Consider the following 18,306-nt stretch of genomic DNA (forward strand, 5'->3'; position numbering starts at 1 on the left):
ACAGGTGTTCTTTTTAAATATTCCATTTAAATGACTGTAACTTGAGTTTCAAATAAATTCACAAACTTTCTTCTTTTTTTAAAAAACGTGGGCTACCCTTACTTCACCTTATTTGAAATGTTCAGATTATTTACTCCAACTCAAAACTCGACAATAGCAAAAGCCACGATTCTGAACGGTTGGCCTCAGACGTGACTCACGCTTGGCCTAAGTCTCGTCTTTCTAGTCTGGGCTCCGTGCACGGTGTTTTGCCTGTATGTACCAACCTCCTACATAAAGGGCAGAGAGAGCCCATTGTAAGACAAGACCCTTATTCGTCCTTTGGAACAAATTTGTGAGTTGGCAGACCTTCATCTCAGATACGAATGGAACCACTCCCCTAGGAATCAAGTGAGGAGGAGGGAAGGGTTTCCTGGCATCTGACATCTTTCCTCCTCTAAAGAAAATCAGTTCAGAATACACTGCTGACTCAAGGAACTGCCAGAGTGGTCAAAACAGCCACTGATTTGTTCCATCTTTGCTTTTTAGCTCTGCTCAGATAGAAACAAAGATTCTGGAGGCTTCTAAATCATTCTTGGCTGGGAATCTGAGGCAATGGTATTTCAGGGACACAAAGTAGCTATTCAATAAATATTTGTTGAATGGCATGTCTCAGGCTAAAATACATGGCGATTTTAACACGTTCCCCTTCAGAACAACTGTGGAAGGGTATCTGTCAATGAAAACCAGTAAGGAGCAGTGAAGGGAGGGGAAAAAACTGATGCATTCCAGAAAGAAATGGAGGATATAAAAAATAAAATAAAAATAAATGAAGGGCCAGCTGCAGACCACCCCTGGGGAGGAAACAGCCCTATCCTCCCCCTACTGGGCACTGAGGCCAGGAAGCAGGACGTGGCCTGGGCTATGTGCGAGGAGGGAGCTCCCTCTACCTGAAGGTAAAGAGAGGTCATCCTAGGACATGAAGGTTAATTAGAAGCTGCAGCCTCTGGGGGAATTGTCCCTCGATCCCTCTGAAGTAGAGTCTCATGTGGTGTATTACCCCCATGAACCCACTTTCCTGACATCACGGAAAGACACAGTCACTAACATCTTAGTCCTCGTCGATAAGGAAACAAACATTTCTTCCAAGTCACCTTCCCAGGAAGAAGCTACAGAAGTTAATAATAAGAAAGTAAAAGAGGACAAGAACATTCTATTTTGATCTTACTGGGGATATTCTGCAAGGTATCAACAAACTTAAAAATGCTGTCTGGATCATAAAATTATCAAGAGGCTGCAAAGATCACCTCTGATGTGGTTAAGCACAGGCTGAAAATAACCATCTTTCAAGTTCCATGTGGGTTCAGGAAATCTTTTAAAGCTCATTTTCCTCAAGTATAAAAAAGGACAAGGAGCTAAAGGTAAGTTTTCAGAAGATACAATGATTAATATATTTCCCTCTGAAGACCTACAAAGAAGCAAGAACATCAGTGAGACATTCATCCACATATCGAAACCATATTTAGTGCATGTTGCTGAGTGTCAGGCCCCGTGCTGAGGCCAGCAGGGGTTGGAGAGGGACACGATGGCAGGCAACACGGGCGCGGCTCCTGCCTACCTAAATTCAGGCCCGTTCGGAACCTTTTTGCTTGAGTCCCTTTGTTTCTTCTTCCTAGAGCAAGTCTGGGTTGCCAGTACAGCACCTGAGACCCACGGAGGACCAAGCGAACCTGGACCCTCGGTGCCAGGGCCCGGTGGTGCTCTCCAACACCCACAGGACGACAGAGGGTCCCGGGAGACTGCGGTGTTTGCCTCTCCGACAGAAACCCTACGGGCCAGATTCCAGATCTGCTCCTACACAGAGCTCTCCCTGACATCAATGGGACTTCTAAGCAAATAACCCTGAAGAGTCGCAGAATTCTTAATAGCGCTAATTTTTTTTTAAGTATGTATTAGGCGGGTACTTAAACTTCCTCTCTTATAGACCGTATGAACAAAGAAAAAAAAAAGTTAAATGAGAACTAATTCAAGTAGTTTCACCACATACCAACTGTCCCTATGTAGGAGACTATGGGACTGAGCAGAGGGGCAAAGCCATGACAAGTACCTACGCTCTGACCGTTTCACAGAATGACCTGAACACTATGCTCAAGGCAGTCGGCAGCATGAAAGGTGGTGAGAAATAAAGCCCCCAAGGGAAGGAAATATCGTGGTCATGAGCTACTCTATACCCTCAACACGGCGGTTCTAAATAAATGTGAACTAAGGAGGACAAAAACAACAAGTATTTTAAGTGCTGTATTAACCTTAACCAAAGAGTGGGGGACAGGGAGCGGGGGTTAATGGGTGTGAATGAAAGGAAGATACATCAATGAAGAGAAGACAGTTCTATTCTTTGTAAGTGGGGAGGCCAACGGTCCCTCACGGACGGAACCCTTAACTATGCAGTAAACCAGCCCATACACCCACTGTGTGGCACATGTGCCATCTTTCAAAAACCCCAAAGACTTTTTGTCTTAGTCAGATTCTGACTCAATCATTATTGTGCCTAATTAACATTTCTCAAATAAAATCATGGCCCTAATTTTTTTAATGGAAGTTTTCCGATTTGGGGTTTTTTTTTTTATGTTGACCTAATGGTAGAGCTCTATTTTTTCTGAGCTTGAGATATTTATTGACTTCATTTTGATTGAGTAGAAGTAAATAATGAGTTAAATCATCATTTAAATGTCTAACTTGTAGCAGTAATCCAGGGAAAAAAATTAAAAATGTAAAACATCATAGGTATTGGAGAATAGAAAACCTACTTAAGCCTCTCTGATTCTTTTTTACTGTCTCTGCTTCTGGAAGATGCGTCCCTTTCGGCATCGGTGTCTGGCCCAGATCCGCTGCTGTCTGACTGCCCGTGTTTGCCCCTGGTTTTCTTGTGGTGCTGATGCTTCCTTTTCTTCTTCTTCTCTTTCTTCTTTTTTCTGCTTGTTTGTTTCAGCTTTTTGTTAGCATCACTTTCATCTGAAGGCTCTGATTTCAGAGGACTCCTGTTTGGGAAAATCACCATGAGAACTTTCAGAAGATAATTAGGGCAAGCAATAGGTAAATAAGTAATCAAATAAACAAATATGTATAGAGAAATTCTAAATATGCTCACACAGACTTACTATTTGCCCATATATTATACGGTATCTTCCTGGATTACAACTCACCTTCAAGACATGAGTTAGATCTAAGATAAAACCAGGTAAGGAAATTCCAATTTTAATAGCTTCTAAACCTATACTTTCATATCCATACACCTTAAAATGAAAGTAATCTATCAGTTATTTTATCGAATATAGTATTTTTAAAAGCATCATTATAAAAAGTTTATTTGCAGTCCTACATATCATACCAACATGTCCTTAATGCCAAAACAAAACAAAACAAAACAAAACAAAACAAAACCCAAACTTTAATTCTGGCCCTTGTTTTTAAAGGTTATAATGGGCTCTTACTCATTACCGAAATATCTACAAACAACTCCCTCTCATGAATCAGCTGTACCCAATTTCCAAAAGCTTCTTACACTTTTCGAGCACATGGCACCCAGGGTTCACCATGTTAACAAGACCATCTAGTCTAGATTTGCGAGAGAGTTCATTTCTCAGTTCAATGACCCACAGCAAAGTTCCTTCAAGGCTAGGTAGCCATTTTGTTTTCCCCAAAGTTATCATGAAGTTTTAGCCTATGTTACCGTGGGGGTCCAGAATGAGCTACTCCAAGATGTGCCTCAGTAGTATGCAGATTGCTTTGAGCTAAAGGCCATTTCAGCTTCAGGCAGAAAAGAAACTTCTTTCCCCTCCCCCTGACCCTTTAACCACCCAGAATTTTAATTAGAGGCCTTGCCTGTAAGAGATTATCAGAGATAACATTTTTTTCTTTTTTTAATAAATTCATTTATTTAAATTAGTTTCAAGTATACAGTACATTGGTTAGACATCTATATAATTCATAAAACGATCCCCCCATGTGCTCCCTCCCTCCCCTGACCCTCCACCTGGCCAACATTAATGCTAACTGCATTCCCTATGCTGTGCTCCCCATCCCCGAGACCATCTATCAACTACTAATTTGTACTTCTTTAACCTTTCACCCCATTCTCTCAGCCCAACTCCCCACCCCTCTGTCCATCACCAAATTGTCCACTATATTTGTGAGTCTGTTTTTGATTAGTTTGTTCTTTTTGTTCCTTATATTCCACGTATAAGTGAAGTCATATAGTGTTTATCTTTCTCTGTCTGACTTATTTCACTCAGCATAATAACCTCTAGGTCCATCCATGTCATTGCAAACAATAATTCGTAAAGATCTATGCACCCCAATATTCATGGCAGCACAATTTACAATAGCCAAGATATGAAAGCAACCTAAATGCCTATAACAGATGACTAGATAAGAAATTATGGTTCATATATACAATGGAATATTACTCAGCCATTAAAAAAAAAAATGAAATCCTAGCAGAGATAACTTCTTCTGACCTATCTGTAGGGCAGGGCAAACTTCTATTTCCTAAAGGTCTGCTCTTCTTATCACCTTGCACTGATATTTGAAGTTCCCCAAGCACCTGACCTCAGCCCTAGCTCAGGGTGTTAATATACCTCGAGCCCCCTTTCTACCTCTGAACCGCTCGCGTGTACAGGGTCTCTGATTCTCTCGTGGGGTTCCCATGCACACGACATTAAATTTGATTTTCTCTTGTCAATCTACCTCCTGTTGACTGATTATTTTGCCAGCCAAAAAGAACCAGAGGAGGTAAAGAAGAATTCTTCCCCTTCCCCACATTATCTTATACGAGCTCCTTCTAATTTTATGAGAGTGTTGAAAATGTAACTAAAGAAATATCTGAATTCTATATTTATCAACATTCTCAAGGTTACTAATGAGGTTAGTAAAGTTACTTCAGATCACAATATGCCATTTCCCTCATGGCTTAATTACTGGTGTCACATAGTGGCCACTGCAATGCAAAGGGGAAAAATCTGTAAGAGTGAGGCAAGGGAAAACAGCCAAAGATCACCTCATTACTTTAAGAGTTTTACTTATTAGCTCTTTTATCACAGAGTTTCCTAAGGAGCATCATCCAAGCTAAGCTGTAGACAGCACACTGACAAAGACTGAAAATACATCTACCACAAACACTACCTTGTCGGTGGTGAACCTTCAGAAACAAGAGCTGTGGTCTCTTCGGTTTGTTGGCTCAGAGATGTTACGGTTCCAACACAAAAGCTTGGGTTGCTCAGCCAGTCTAATTCTGCACATGCAAAAGAAAAGAAATCAATGAAATTAGCTCAATACACTTCTAAAGCAGGAAATCCATCTTACCAGCTGACATCCAAATTCACAGCCAATGTCAGTCAGGCATTTAGAACAATCTACAGAAGCCAAAGGGAATCCATGAAATTTTTATTTCACAGGGCATGGGGCTTTAATACACTCTAAAATATTTAAGACTGAAATCCTCTTGTGATATCAAGCTGTGGCTTAAGCAAAAGCCATGTAATAAGTGTGGCCTAAAAGGCAACAAGGCTTTATGCATTCCATCCACACTTAATGAGCATGAAGGATTCCTAAGCATTAGGTTTTAATGACCTCAAATTTGATTTAGACAATTCCAAAAAGTTAAAAAATCAAATCAGGCCTAAAAGCCCACCATACTTAATATTATTACAGAAGATTAAGATATTTTTCTTTAAAAGAATATTCTCATGTTCTGTCTTAGCACAGTAACTCAACATAAGCCTTTCCTTATAACAAACAGTACTCCTTTTTGAAAATAAAAATACACGGTGTCAACTTTTCTAATTAATGCTAAAATTATATGTTAACAATGATTACATCTGAGTGGTGAGATTAAATGTCTAAAAATTTTTTTTCTGCTTATCCATTAATTTCTAACTCTTCTACAATGAACTCTTTCTAAATTACTTATTTTCTAACTTTTAGGAATCTCAGCTATGAAGGAAAGAAAGCAGTAGCAAGGGGGCCCAAGGAGGGGTTTATATTTGGTCCCGTTTTGTTTCAGGATGAGAGGCAGGGCACATTCATATGCCAAGGAGAAAAAACCCATGACATGGTTGGAGTTGTAAGAAAGACAGGTAATTACATTTTTCAACAGCTGTACTGGAATATAATTTATAATACCATAAGGTTCACCCACATGAAGTGTACAATTCAGTGGTTTTGAGAATATTTAGAACTGTGCAACTATTACCATAAAATAATTTTAGAACATTTTCATTATCCCAAAAAGAAGCCCCATACATATTAGCAGTCACTCTCCATTCAGCCGCCCCCTCTCCCACCCTGACCCCCAGCCCTAGGCAACCACTAATCTATCGTTTTCTCTAAAGATCTGCCTATGTTTGACATTTAATATAAAGAAGATCATACAACTGGAAAATAGTTCCTGCTGCTGAGATCACAATTATTCCCACAATAACTGGATTCTATGACGAACAAAAGAAAAATGGGAAAAGACGGAACAGACACTATGCAAGGAGAGATGATTCAAATACTTCCTGTATATTTTTATATGTCAAATAACGCCAGTATATTTTATGGTCTTCTCTAACTGGCTTCTTTCCCTTGGCATAAGGCTTTCAAGGTTCATCCATGCTGTAGCATGTATCACTCCTTTAATCCTTTTTATTGCCCAATAATATTTTATGCATTACACCACCTTTTATCTGTTCATCAGTTAATGGAAACTTGGGTTGTTTCCACTTTGGGGCTACCGTGAATAACGCTGCTATGAATAGTCACGTGCAAGTCTTTATATGAACTCATGTTTTCATTTCTCTTGGGAAGATACCGAGAACTGCTGGGTCATACAGATACTCATGTTTAGCAATTTCAGGATCTGCCAGACTGTTCACAGTGGCTGCACCATCTCACATTTCTGCATCCCCATTAACGACGTAGGAGGACTCCCATTTCCCCATACCCTTGCCAACTGTGACCGCTTGTCTTTTAGATTATACTCATCCTAGTGGGTGGGATGTGTTTTCTCATCGCGGTTTTGATTTCTGTCTCACTGGTGACTATTGATATAGAGCATCATGATTTTATTGATCATTCATATTTGAAAAGAAATAGCTATTCAAATCCTTTGCTCATTTCTTGATTGGATTTTTTATTGAGTCATAAGAGTTCTTTCTATAGTCTGTATTCTAGTCCCTAATGATAAATGCATTTTAGTGAGGAAGAGACTTCAGCATGCATGCTATATGATGACAGGGACTTTGTTTTATCCATCGCTATGTCCCCAGCACTGATATCAATGCCTGGTATACATCGGCAGGAGTTTAATAAACATGTGTGGAAAAGAGGGGTGGGAGGAAGGACAATTCCTAAGGAGGCAAAGTACAACAAAAAGCACAGGAAAAGGAGAAAAAGAGAGAGGGACTCTAATTTATTAAGTGCTTGCTATAGGCCAAGCACCAGATTAGCACCTTTTATCTTTTACTCCTCAAAACCCTCCGCGGGAGGTATTATGATCTCCACCCTATAGAGGAGGAAACTAAGGCTCAACGGGATTAAGTAATTGGGAAGGGGAGGCCCAGCGGGCCCTGAGCAACTGTTCACACAGTCTTTCTTCTACTGTCTCCTTTTTCCTTCTGAGGTTGGTTACCTTCCCTTGGGCCTAATTCCTGGCAAGAGGCAAGTAAAAATACTTCCTGTTGCCTAGATCACAATTATTTCCACAATAATTGTATTCCATAATAAACAAAGGAAAAGTGGGAAAAGATAGAATAAACAATATGCCAGGAGAGATGCTGTTAAATACTTCTGGCATATTTTTACATATTCTAGATAGTGATGACAGCTTGGAGGAAAAGTAAAGAAATACATATGTAAAAAAATCATAAAGCGTGTGATTCTCCAAAGTCCTTTAGAAGGTGCAAGAAAGAGTTTTTAAGGTTGCAATTAAGGCTTTGCCAAATGGGATCACTGTGAAAAAAAAAAAAGTGGTTTATAAAGAACTAAAAACTCTTGGGTTTTGAACTCCAATCATCACTGACTCTCTGTATGACCTTCACCTCAATCTAATGACCTTCTGTCCGGGCAAAAGGTATTTTCAGCTGACAAAAAGCTGCTTGTTTTTTTGGGGGGAGGGGGATGGGGGGTAGCAGATTAGCAGAGAACATGCATGGAATATTAGAAGTACTCATCATTGGATGTTAGTCCTGGAGGAATTTTGGAGATCTAATCCAGAGATTTCAAAACTTTTCTTTTAATCCAGGAGCACACTGTCCAAAACCTTTCAGAGAAATTCAAAATGCAGGAAGGAGAAAGCAAGACTGCTTCTGCTGGGGGTTCAGAGGAAGAAGGTTCTGAGAAGGTTCTCTGGAGCACAGCCCGGACACCACTCCCTCATTCACGGATCAATAGTTGGAGGCCCGAAGAAGTCGGGTCACGTGGCCAAAGGCACACGTCGGAACCCGGATCTGCGGTTCTCCACCCAGCCCTCCACCATACCATGGCGATGCTCTTCACTTCCTCGACTAAGGAGTCGGTTTTCCTTAATCTACTCGCAATTAGGACATGGGCAACTATGCCAATTTTCACACTGTAATCTCATTACACACTTGTCAGTCTTCCCATTACATTCTACGCCAAAAGTCAACAACTGAGATTGAGATCCTCATAGGGACCTGGTTCGTAACGATTACAGTGACACTATAGAGTGACAACAGAAAAAAAGACAAACAAAAATATCTTGCCAGCCAAACAAAGACGCCAACTGGTTTACAACTCTTGCATCCAAGTTTCCAGCTCGCCTCCCTCCTTCCACTCCTTTCTTCCCAAACTAAAAGCAACATGAGGGCAGAAGCCATGACTACTCACTCCTGTATTCCCAACTCCTGGCACAATGCCTTGGGACAGAGCAACTGGGGCTAAATAAGTACTTCTCAAATAAATAAAATGAATAAGGATATGAACAACATCTTTGCATCTTTGTATCCTCAGCGCTTGATTTACTGAACAAAATGAAGGAATTTGAGATTGTCAAAAGCATGCCATCGTCTAGGTATTATAATTCTTTTAGTCTTCATTGTAAATACAGATTTAATCATTAAAGACTAGAGTACTGAATACCTGCTGTGTGCCTAGGCACAGCTGTAGTCTTTGGGGGGTCCAGTGGTAAACGAGATAGGCCAGGGCCTTGCTCATATAGTGCTTATACTCAATAACATTAACTGTTCACATAAAACATTTCGATTAAGTTTTAGTTACACAGAATCTTCAAGAAAGTTCTTTGAAATTAAAAGATGCTTTAGTAATCCGATTGCAAAGTCCTTTTCTATGTTTACCTACATCCTTACATGATATACAAGTGCCCTTGATAGAAATCAAATGTTTATTTAGATAACTATGTCAATACAAGGCAGGATGTAACACATTACAGGGAAGACTGGCAGGAGACCACACACCTAGGGGTTAAGATAGAGAAGCCGACTGGCTGACAAACCATCTGTCCCTGCAGGTTAGTAAATCAATCTCAGGTTGAAACTCACCTGGAAATTAGCACTCTGCTATACACATACACACACCTATGAAAGAAAGAAGGGTGGAAGTATCAGGCAGAAAGGACACTTTAGAACTACTGCCTAACAAAAACCAGGCAGGTATCTGGAAGAACCACAGCATGCGTATTTTACAGAAAATAATATAATGAATACTTTAAGCTGAAATGTTTTTTTGTGATAAATTTATTATGTAACTATTTCTCCATCACTAGTGAAAATGCTTTAATTCAATTCTGCTATAGCTAGAGGGAGGGAGGAATTGCAATGAATAGATTTAAGCTTTAAAAACATATTTTGAATGACAATTGGAAAAAACAGCCAAGTTTCATCACACCCATTCCCCATTCTAGTATAACAAAACAGCACTGATTGCTAGTTTTTTTTAAGTGAACTCAAGTAAGTGCCACACCCCCAGGGACATCTCCAGGGCGGATTGTATAAACGAATGAGCATATGTACTAGGAGAGGCATTGTTCTTTTAAAAAGAATAAGCCAAGCTCTTCATTTTGACCAAAACCCTTATTTTCTGACAAAGACTCTTAGAGCACAAACATTCGTACTAAAAGTGCCAGCAAACATGGCTAAGAACTGCATATAAGATGGTGATTATAGAGAACCTAAGCAAAGTCAGCTCTTGCACAGAGTTAACCCACAATTTGAAAAGACTCAGGGGTCCCAAAGGTAATGTATAAACAACCAGAACCCCACCATTCTAATATAGAGTGGTTTATAACACAAGTTCTGGAATCAGAAGAACCTGTGTTCAAATACTGGCTTTAACGTTTATTAGTTGTGCAACTTTGAGCAAAATAATCTCTCATTCAGCACTTTGCTGAAAGCCAGGCACTGTTCTAGGTGCTAGGAATACACAATGAACAAGACAAACCCAACATGATCCTCGGGGAGCTGACATACTGCCAGTCACATGCAATGTGACAAATGCCAAGACAAAGAAAATATACAGGGTATAATGAGAGCACATGATAGGTTCCCTAATCCTAACTAGGTCTATCAGAGAAAGCTGCCAGGGAGAACAGCTCAGTTCAGATCTAAATACGCCCCTTAGAAGCATCTAGGCAGAAGAAATGGCTGATACAAAGGCCTGAAGTGAGAAAGCCACAACTCTCTGGGAAACAGGAAGCTGTTAGGCCTAGACCCCTGGGAGTGAGTGAGAAGCAAGGCAGGTGGGGGTGGGGGGAGGTGAAATGAATCTGGAGAAGTTAGGTGCCTTAAAAAACGCATTCGAGTTTGGGTTTACCCTAAGTATGAGCTTTGAGCAAGGGTGACAAAATCACATCGTGTTCAGAAGATCAGCAGCGAAGAGCAGTGTTTAAGAGCAGGCGTTTTGAAGCTAGGTTTTCTGAGCTCAAATCCTGGCTCTGAGTCATATTAGCCATGTGACCTTATGCAAGGTACTTGCTGGCTCTGGGCCTCCATTCCCTCCTCCTTAAAAATACAGATACTAGTATAGACTTCATAGGGTTGTTATGATTCAGTGAGTTCATATTTGTAAAGTATTTAGACCAGTGAATGGCACATAGTGTTTTAAAATAAATACATTTTAAAATTCTGCCTATGGTGTGGAGAGTGATTCAGGGAGTGAAGGGAGGGCTAAAGATGGGGAGACTAGGAGGTGGTTGTAATAATCCAGGGGATGATGGTGGCAAAATTAGGTAGTGACAGAAGGAGACTACGCACTGTACAATGATCTCTGGAATTTAAGGCAAAATGCAGAATACTACGCATCTAAAAAAAGAAGGGAAATGTAGGTGTCTCATATCAAGGGGAAAAAAATGAAAGGATATCATTCACTAATAAAAATTCTAACCTGTTTGGGAAGGAAACTAACAGGTTGGAGGAACGGAAAAGAAAGCTTTTTTCCTCTGAATATACCTGGTTTATATTTTCAACTTTGAAACCATGTAAACTTTCACATTATGAAAGGGATTAAATAAAAAAATAAAAGCAATTCCTAAAAATTGAAAACAAATGTACCTAATTAGATATCAATTGGTGACAAAACCACACAGAGAATTATTTCAAGAGATTTTATAACACAGTAATTTGACTGCATAACCATTGTGGGATATGTCCTAAAGACAAATGGCGCCATAAACAAATATTAAACTATTTAGTATCAGTCATATTACTATTGCTATTTTGAACACATACATAATTGTACTAATGGCACCAGGAACTAAAATTTTTGGCATAAGAGGAAAGAAATACAAATATTAAATCAAATAAATTAAGTAAAAATCTCACAACCTTAAATTTGGACTGGAAATATCAATATGAACTCATGATGTAGTTTTCTCTTCCTGGTTAGAACCACTAAAAATGTCTGGAAGCAATGACAACCCAGTGCAATGAGTACTTATAACATCCAATTGTGGTTTTAACATACTCATACCATTTTCAACTTAAAAAAAAAAAAAGGTTCCTTGGAGGATTAGCCAATTCCAGAACACGTAAGCAACAAGCTCTGGGCCTCTTTTAGGCCAGAAAGCAAAGAAGTGATTAGACACAACTGGGCCATGTCAAAAAGACATAGGCATCAACTTTATTAGGCTCCCATTAGCCGAAGATGTGACAATTTGAGCACTAGAAAAATTATATCTACAATGGGTTGAAGTATAAATATGTCAAAAATTCATGAGTTCATAATGAAAAGGGGAAAAAAAAGAAACACTTCATTGGTCACCTCCAAAAGAGACCCTCACTCATTATTCTGAAAACTGACAGAACAAAGCAAGCATTCATCATGTCTTTTCTGCCTAAATTGTATTTCGGGGTATGAGAAAAAGTTCTTTATAGAATAACTGAAGCTAATAAATATAGGAGGAATGTTAAAATTAGAAAATAACCATTTTGTAACCCCACAGAAATAATGGATTTAAGCAATAATCATAAATGGCTGCAAACATCATTAGATGAAAGGCTGACAAGCAGCTTCATAATGGATGAATCAGGCTGTCCATGAATCCACTGATCAATATTAATATCACTATATTATAAAAGAGAAAACTAGAAGGAAGATCTTCCTGATTTGATTCAATAACAAGTGCAGAGAACCCCCAGTGAGGTATTTTCAATTAAAAAAAAAATTATACCTGAATCTAACTCTCTTGATTACCAGTTTACAGGGATAGAGAAGCTCATTAAATGACATCATGAGAATTTGGTGGGAAATGTGTATAGGACAAATGACCCAGTTTCCACAACAAATAAATCACAAGGGAAAATGGAGGAGACAGAGAAACTTTTATATTAAAAAGAGACCTGAGGGACATATCCACAACATACAACCTTGGATCTTTTTTGGATCCCGACTTGAACAAACCAACTGTAAAAGGCCATTTTTGAGACAAGTTTGGAAATTGGAACATCAACTGGCAATTAGGTGATATTAAAGAATGATAGTTAATTTCACTGAGAGTGACAATGTGTTTAAATTTTCAAACTTAAGTACTTTATAAAAAGCCCTTTACAAACATTATCCTGGATACCCAGAGATATCCGACAAACACTAGTTAAGGTAAATGACAAGAGCAACACTTCCCTGTAAACTCTCCATGTCGCCTCCCAAAATAAAAGGATAAACCCTTGGCCTGTTATTCAAGTCACTATTCTCCCTCACCACCAGTCCTAATCATATTTCCCAGCGCTGCTCTTTACACCCTATATTTCCAAACTAGACTATTTGTAGTTCTCTGCAAAGGTCTCACGCTTCCTTTCTTGCATGCCTTTGCAGGCCCTGGAATGACTTTCCACTAACTCTATTTGTCCAATCCTACCCTCTTGAAGACCCACTCCAGAAGTTAGCTCCTATATAAAGCCTTATTTGAATCTCTCGTCAGAAGTCATTGTTTCTGTAGCTCACCTGACATTTATAACATCCTACCTCGTACTGCTATTTTTTGCCAAGTACCTACTAGTGGTCTATATACATCCAGCAAATATTTATTGAGCACCTACTATATTTGGGGGCTGTGCTAAGGGCTAAGTATGCTACGATGAATAGACAAACACTTTCCCTGACCACAGAGATTAGACAGTAAAAGGATAACCAAAATTACACTATATGTGAAATTACTCACAATTATGTTACCAAAACATAGGTATAGTAGCCATGAGTGGATATAAAAGAGGTGTCAGACACAACTTGACCCTGCCACATAAGTGCATGATTTAGGATTAATTAAATTACAATTCGCTACAGGCATACTGAGCTTCACTTTACTGCACTTCACGGCGGGTTGAGGATTTTGCAAAAAGAAGCCCCTCCACTAGCAAAAAGATGACATCTCACTTTACTGCAGTGGTCTGGAACCAGACCAGCAGTGTCTACAAGGTATGCCTGTATGTGCCTCAATTTTTAACAACGCAGATCTCCTGAGAATGTTTAAGGCTTAAATAAAATATATGATGTCTGGTGCACAGTAAGCCCTTAATAAATAAATGTTAGTTCTCATTCCCAGCAGCTGTGCCTGTCTGGAAAGCAACTGTTTCACTAGGCTCTGATCCCAACCCCCTAGCTCTAGGCCTGCCAAAGGATATGAACCCAATAAGCATTTCAGAAATAAGAGAGAAAAGAATATGCAGCATTTGCAACAGGAGTCTCCTTGAGATATAGAGTATCATCATTCTCGTTTTATAGGTGAAGTAACTGAGGTTCAGAGAAAAAATGGGGTCAGAGACAGTGATATTATGTAACTCCCAGCTCTAGGGTCTCTCCTATGCCTTTCTCCTTCCATACTCTAAAATTCTAGCCCCGAAGCCGCCGGGACCAGAAGCCAGGACTAAGACAGGAGCCCTTCCCAGAAGTCTTTGCAGCGCCGCGGAGAACTCTGGGACACAGGTGGATCAACAAATCCAAGGCAAGGGCCGAGGCCTGGGACCGAGAAACTACGAATTAAACCCTCCGAGTGCCTTCTTCATCCCTTTTGCGTGCTTACCTTTCCGGGAACCGCTATCGGGAGGCTCGCTAACGCCCGCAAAGGCCGGGAACAGGGCCATGATGACAGGCCGCACCGCCGTTCCCCGACACATAAATGGCGTCAGCGTTCGGCCGGTAGTGAGGCCTTCGTGGTCTCGGTGCACTCTGGGAAATGTGGTTTTTCTGGCGCTCAGTCGAGCTTGACCCAGGACCCGGCGGGGCGGGGCGGGGCGAAAAGGAGCGGGGCGGGACAGGAGCACTTTCCAGTAATAGATACCTGCGGGCTTCTGCGAGAAGCCGGAAACGCGAAGGTTGAGAGGTAGAGTTGTTCAGAACAGAAAGTCCTAGAAAGTTGAGATTCCACTTCCACTCCTGAACTCACACCATCACTTACTAAATGGGTCAAATTAATCAAACTCTCTAAGCTTTAGTTTCGCATCTACAAATGTTTAAAAATTAAATGAGCAGATAGGTAGGTGCTTAGTTAACATTGTGTCTGGTCTGTGGAAAGCTCTTAAAGTTATACGTTGTGTGAGTTGTAACTGCAGGTCGAACTCAAAGCTCTGTGGGATATCTAAAGTTTCGTTTGCCACTTTGAATATTTTAGGAATAACAAAGTGCAAGGTCTTATCAAGTTCAAAGGTCTTTGCTAGTCAGAAAATACATTTACAACCTATCAAGTATTCTTGACTTCTTGATCAAAAAAAATTATGTATGTATGTATGTATGTGTGTGTGTATGTATGTATGTATGTATGTATGTATGTATGTATAAAATCGAACCTCCTACCAGAAACATAGGGGATAAAGGAACAATTTAAAGAATTCATAGGACCTAGAAGCAATCAGCCAAATCCAGAGTATGGGAAATTATTTTTTAAAAAAGTTTCTTCAACAAATCAATGGCTTTAAGGGAATGGAAGATTGCAATAGATGAAAAGACTTTAGAGACCAAATTTAGTACATGGCCTCATGATTCTGATTGAATACGTTGTAAAAAGACCTTTTTGGGACAGATGGAGGAATAAGAAGTGAACAGAGTATTAGATGACATCAAGCAATTCTTAATTCTGTTGGATGAACTAAAGGCACTAAGTTTACTTTATAAATTTCTTATATTTTAGAGATACACGCTGTATATTAGAGATGCATACTCTAGTATTTGAAGGTGAAAATAAATGAAAATATATTTATTTGGATCCTAGGGATTTCAGAGATCTCTAGGAACTAAAAAGATGCAAAATCTAATCAGGGGATGGGTGGACTCTTATGAAAGCTACAGTCCTGTGTGAGTCCAGAATGAGTCCCCTTCAAGCTTGAGGTTCTCTACGTAGAAATTACAAAAAAGGGACATAGTATGACAGTAGGGGAGGTAAATCCCTGCATGTCTGCAGCTGTAAAACTCGGATCCTACCACAATCTCTGCTCTAAGTTACCTCAATTTATGGGGGCAGCATCTGCCTCCCTTTGCAGATCACCTCAGGTAACTGGGATGGTGACTGTCTTCCCCAGTGCTTCATCTTTCCACTCCAGAAAAATAATTCATATGGAAAGTTTATGAAAAAATATGGGCATATTAGATTTTTCTGTGCTCCAAATGTGTAACAATTTGGTTTAAGAGACCCCCCTTTTAAGAATAAAGTAATCAAGTAGCTGATATAGACTCCTGATTGAGTTGAAATCTTACGAAGTTTAGGGAGAGTTTCAGAACATGTAAGAGAATGTAAAGTTTACCATGTTTGTAAGTATAATAAACTTCATAAAAAATAACACTTGAAAAAATTAATATATTGTCAGGTTACTGAAGTACCTGAAAAGGAAATAAAATGTATTAAATTTATAAATTTATATGAAATGTGTAAATACTAGGAGAGGTCACCAAACTTTTTCATAAAGGGCCGGAGGGTCTCTGTCACAACTACTCAATTCTGCCATTGTGTTGGGAAAACAGCCATAGATAATTTATAAATGAATGGGCATGGCTGTATTCTAATAAAACTTTATTTGCCAAAAAAAAAATGGCAAGCCCCTGGCCATAGATGGCCAGCCCCAAAAGGTCCTATATTACATGGGGTGGTGTTTAATTAGCTACCTTTATAAATTGAAACAAACAGTACTCAAGACCCCATTAAATTATTGCTAAAATGTACTAGACTTATAAATAAAATTTGTAAACTGAACTCGAACATTTAAGAACATTGTTCTTCAATTAAAACATTTCTTCTTTTATATTCAACAACTAGTTTTATTGCTAAAATTTTATTTTTATTGTTGAACTTTTATAGGCATTATAATGGTGGTGTGGTTATATGTTTTTTAAAGAGTCCATATCTTTTAGAAGTACATACTTTAACACTGGTGTGATGCCCAGGACTTGTTTAAGTACAGGAGGGCAGTTAATGGGTGAAGGAGTTATGGAACAGAGTTTGTCCACCCAGTGCTAGCAGAGCCAACACTAAACACCGAGAATTGCAGTAGAAAAAGATTGATGAATGGTGCCGTCCAGGAGAAGAGGAAGCTAATGCTCAAAATCCCAAATTCCCTGAGAGTGTGTAGGTTACGGATTATAACCCACAAAGCACTCATGCTGGAAGCTGACTGGTTGGAGGTGAGGTAAGGGTCATGAATCATTTCTTCAGGTCTTGAGGAAAATTCTGAGGTCTTCCGGGTCCCTCTGTCTTGTTTCACAGGAAAGTAGCCAGGGGGCCATTCCACCTTACAGCTCAAGAGCTGAAACATAACTTAAATCAAGATGTTATCTGTAGCCCACTGGACCCTGTGACCATTAACAGGTCTGGGCTACTGCCTTCTGCTGATTGTGGAGTTGCTGATTATCCAGGGCAAAGTGCAAGTCTCTGACAGGTGTATATAGAGAGAGAGAGGGATATGAGTTCTAGAGCTAGGGTTTAAAACTAAATTTAATCAAAGCCATAAGGACCCTCAGTTTCAAAGGCATGATTGAAATGAGACAAACTACTGATACACATAAGAACATGAATAAGTCACAAAATCTCTATGCTGGGCAAAAACAAATACACAACAGAGAACTTACTATATGATTCTATTTATATAAAATTCTAGAAAATACAAATTAATATATAGTGACAGACAGCAGATCAGTGGTTTACTGGCTCTGGGGACAGAGAGTTGATGTTCTACAGGAAGCATGGAGAATCTCTCGGGAGTGATATAAATGTGTATCTTGATTTTGGTGGTTTCATGGATGTGTAACCACCTGTTTCTTTTTAAGCTTACAAATACACTGAGATTTTGAATTTGTTGTTTTAATAAATTGAACACTAATCTTTTAAACCAGGGGTCAGCAAACTTTTTCTGAGGTCACATACCAAAGAGTTTAGACTTAGTAGGACATATGGTCTCTATGGCAACTACACTGGAATTTGAATTTCATACAGTTTTCACATGTCACAAAATATTATTCTCTATTTTTTCCAACATTTATAAATGTAAAAAGCATTTTTAACTCATGGGCCACACAAATTGAAGCGGGCCGATTTGACCCAGGGCCATAGTTTGCTGGACCCCTGCAAACTTTTTACTGTTAGACAAAACTAAAAGTAGACTTTTGAATAATCTTTTCTGTATAGGAAAAACCACCCCAGAGAGCATGAAAACAACTCATTTTAACTATAATTAATTATTTCACCATACAGATACTTTGGGTATTTCCAGTGCCTGTGGCAGGGATTTCTTAGAATAAATTATGTATGTAACGTGACTAAACGAAGAGAATGCACTACTCAACCATTTTTAAGTATTTTTATTCTTTGTGGCAGAGATTACTCACTCTAAGTTGATA

General features: G+C 39.3%; 1 protein-coding gene across 1 annotated transcript in view; it reads right to left on the minus strand.

Annotated features, from left to right (window-relative positions):
* Nucleotides 1–14,666, minus strand: part of NRDE2 (NRDE-2, necessary for RNA interference, domain containing) — a 43,407-nt gene extending 28,741 nt beyond the window's left edge. Inside the window, exons 1-3 of the mRNA XM_039884008.1 lie at nt 14,507–14,666; nt 5,161–5,269; nt 2,787–3,017 (exon numbers count right to left, since the gene is read on the minus strand). Coding sequence (XP_039739942.1) covers nt 2,787–3,017; nt 5,161–5,269; nt 14,507–14,600 — 434 coding nt within the window. The 5' untranslated portion in view covers nt 14,601–14,666. The remainder of the gene's footprint in view (nt 1–2,786; nt 3,018–5,160; nt 5,270–14,506) is intronic.
* Between the last annotated feature and the right edge of the window lie 3,640 nt (nt 14,667–18,306).

This window comes from Pteropus medius, unplaced genomic scaffold (genome assembly GCF_902729225.1).
Source record: "Pteropus medius unplaced genomic scaffold, Ma_sr-lr_union100, whole genome shotgun sequence".
Lineage (NCBI taxonomy): Eukaryota > Metazoa > Chordata > Mammalia > Chiroptera > Pteropodidae > Pteropus > Pteropus medius.